General features: G+C 43.5%; 1 protein-coding gene across 2 annotated transcripts; it reads right to left on the bottom strand.

Annotated features, from left to right (window-relative positions):
• Window positions 1-247: 247 nt before the first annotated feature.
• On the bottom strand, window positions 248-2,506 carry LOC148085052 (tripartite motif-containing protein 16-like). 2 transcript variants are annotated; one of them, XM_087782051.1, is made up of 2 exons: window positions 2,419-2,495; window positions 248-2,362 (listed from the first exon to the last, which is right to left on the bottom strand). In XM_087782051.1, exon 2 carries the CDS (start codon window positions 2,210-2,212, stop codon window positions 881-883), a length of 1,332 nt encoding a protein of 443 aa, XP_087638177.1. In that variant the 5' UTR covers window positions 2,213-2,362; window positions 2,419-2,495; the 3' UTR covers window positions 248-880. The 2 variants fall into 2 exon arrangements, with proteins under 2 accessions (XP_087638177.1, XP_087638168.1); XM_087782042.1 differs by having other exon boundaries at window positions 248-2,506.

The following is a 2,506-nucleotide window of genomic DNA, read 5'->3' as shown; positions in this document are numbered from 1 at the left end:
AAAGAATATTGCATTTAGAAAATGTGTTTTTGAATTATTGGAATTAGAATATTGAACTCAATGTGTCAAATATATATATAATCTATATATTGATATATTTAGAATAAATGATTCAAAAAGATAATTCATTGATTTAGATTAACATTTCAATAAGAACAAATAATCAATCAATCAAGTTTATTGATAAAACACTTTAAAAACAACAGTCGATACAAAGTGTAGTACAATGACATGGAAGTACTAAGAAAGCAGTTAAAACACAAAAATAAAACAATATCCAATAAAACAAGTCAAAAGCACTAAAAACAGCTCAGAGTCTCACGCTGTGTTAAAAGAGAATAAAAGTGTGTTTTAAGAGGAGATTTGAGTGAATAAAAATCAATGTTTCTATATGTACATTTTTAAAATACAGCATAACTCAACATAACACTGAATCCAAGGATCTGGTTTCTCTGATACAAGATATAGTTTGTGTTGAACTTTCATCTTTACTTCTTTGGAGAAAATCTTTTTTTCACAAAATCCAATTCCTTTCAGACTGTAATATTGAATCAAACAAATGTACATCAATTCATCAATTCATTATTCAATAACATCCAATGAGATACTGTAGTAACCAGGATATACTTGTAGTACTGTGGAGTACTTGAGTAACGACTGCTGCCATCATCACCGGATCATGAAGGTGTTTATTAAAGAAGATTTAAAGAAGACTCGTCATCATCAGGAACAATCCAATCACAGAGGTTCTAATCCAGTCACATGACGTCACTGTGTCTTCACTGCGGCACAAACGACAAACGTTCTCAGAGACGTTCATCCAAACATTGAAGCTTCATGTGATGATGTCACTCCTGGAGACTCACAATCTCACTGGCGTCTACTTCAGCTTCACAAACTCACACGAGGACCAAACACTGACTCCAGCATGAAGAGGTTGAGAGAAGCTGGTCTGGACTCTGTGGAGGAGAGTCATGGTCTCAGAGACGCTGTAGAAGGACAGAAGACCTGCAGAGTGATCCAGGTTCACCCCCACTGTGGAGGGTCTGACTCTGGAGACTTCAGTTCTGATGTTGTTGTGTATAAATGAACAACCAGAGTCGTGACAATATAAACTCCAAGATTTGTCATTAAATCCAAAATAACTTTCTCTTCCTGATCTGCTGATGTTCTTGTATGAAACTGATACTTCAACACGTCCTTCTGTTGTCTTCACCTCCCAGTAACAACGTCCAGTCAGAGACTCTTGACTCAAGACCTGAAGATAATCTTTGAATCTGTCTGGATGATCAGGACGAGGCTGAAGTTTTCTCATGTTTGTCACTTTCTTGTTTCCTTCAGACAACATCAACCATGAGTTTGCAGTGTTTGGATCCAGAGTGATGTCCTGTGAGTGTGTGAGGAACTGCTCTCTGGTCTCTTGATGGAACATCATGGAGATGTCGGTCCACATGTCTCTCAGAAGGTCCTGGACTTGGTCTCTGCAGGCTGACACGGCTGCTGTTACTTCCTGGAAGCGACGGTGAGTTTGCTCAAGGGTCGTGGAGGAGGTCGTGTCTTCACTGACCTCTGAGAGTGAGGTCGTGTCTTCACTGACCTCTGAGAGTGAGGTCCAGTTCTGCAGGAAGATGGTGTGACTGTCGGTGAGTGACAGCTGCTGCAGCTCAGCCTCTTTCTTCTTCAGCTCAGAGATCTCCTGCTCCAGCTGCTCCTGAAGTCCTCGGACTCGAGCGTCTTCAGTCTCCTGCAGAGATCTGATCTTCTGCTCCACGTCAGGCATTCTTCTCTGGATCATCTGGATCATCTGGACGAGGGTCTCCTGACTGTCCTTCACTGCTTCCTCAGCAGAGACTCTGATGTTCTTCTTCTCCTGCTGGAGCAGCTTCACTTCCTTCTCTCTCTTCTGGATCTTCTGCTGGATCCTTCCTTGACTCTGATCCAGGTCTTTGTCTCTCTCCCTCCTCTCTGCTGTGGTCGAGACGATGTCATGATCTTTGTGTTGGTCCACAGCACAGAGATGACAGATGACCTGCTGATCAGAACGACAGAACATCTTCTTCTCCTCCTCGTGTTCAGAGCAGATCATCTCCTGGAGCTGCTTGGACGGCTGGACCAGCTTGTGTCTCCTGAAGGCCGGAGCTTCTCGATGAGTCTGGAGGTGAAGGTCACAGTAGGAGACCAGACACACCAGACAGGACTTGAGGGCTTTCATCTTCCTCCCAGTGCAGGCGTCACAGGTCACATCTTCAGGTCCAGCAGAGCAGAGGTCCTCAGCTGCTCCAGTCTTCTTCAGCTCCTCCACTAACTCTGCTAACACAGTGTTCTTCTGGAGGACAGGTCTCTCGCTGAAGCTCCGTCTGCACTGAGGACACTCGTAGATGTTCTTCTCCTGCCAGTGACCTTCAACACAGATCTTACAGTAGTTGTGTCCACAGTGAAGAGTGACTGGATCCTTCAGTAGATCCAGACAGATGCAACAAGACAACAGATCAACTCTAGTCTCCAT

This window comes from Callionymus lyra, chromosome 2 (assembly GCF_982586985.1).
Source record: "Callionymus lyra chromosome 2, fCalLyr1.hap1.1, whole genome shotgun sequence".
NCBI lineage: Eukaryota > Metazoa > Chordata > Actinopteri > Syngnathiformes > Callionymidae > Callionymus > Callionymus lyra.
Note: the sequence above shows the minus strand (reverse complement) of the source record. Positions and strands in the feature narration are given on the sequence as shown.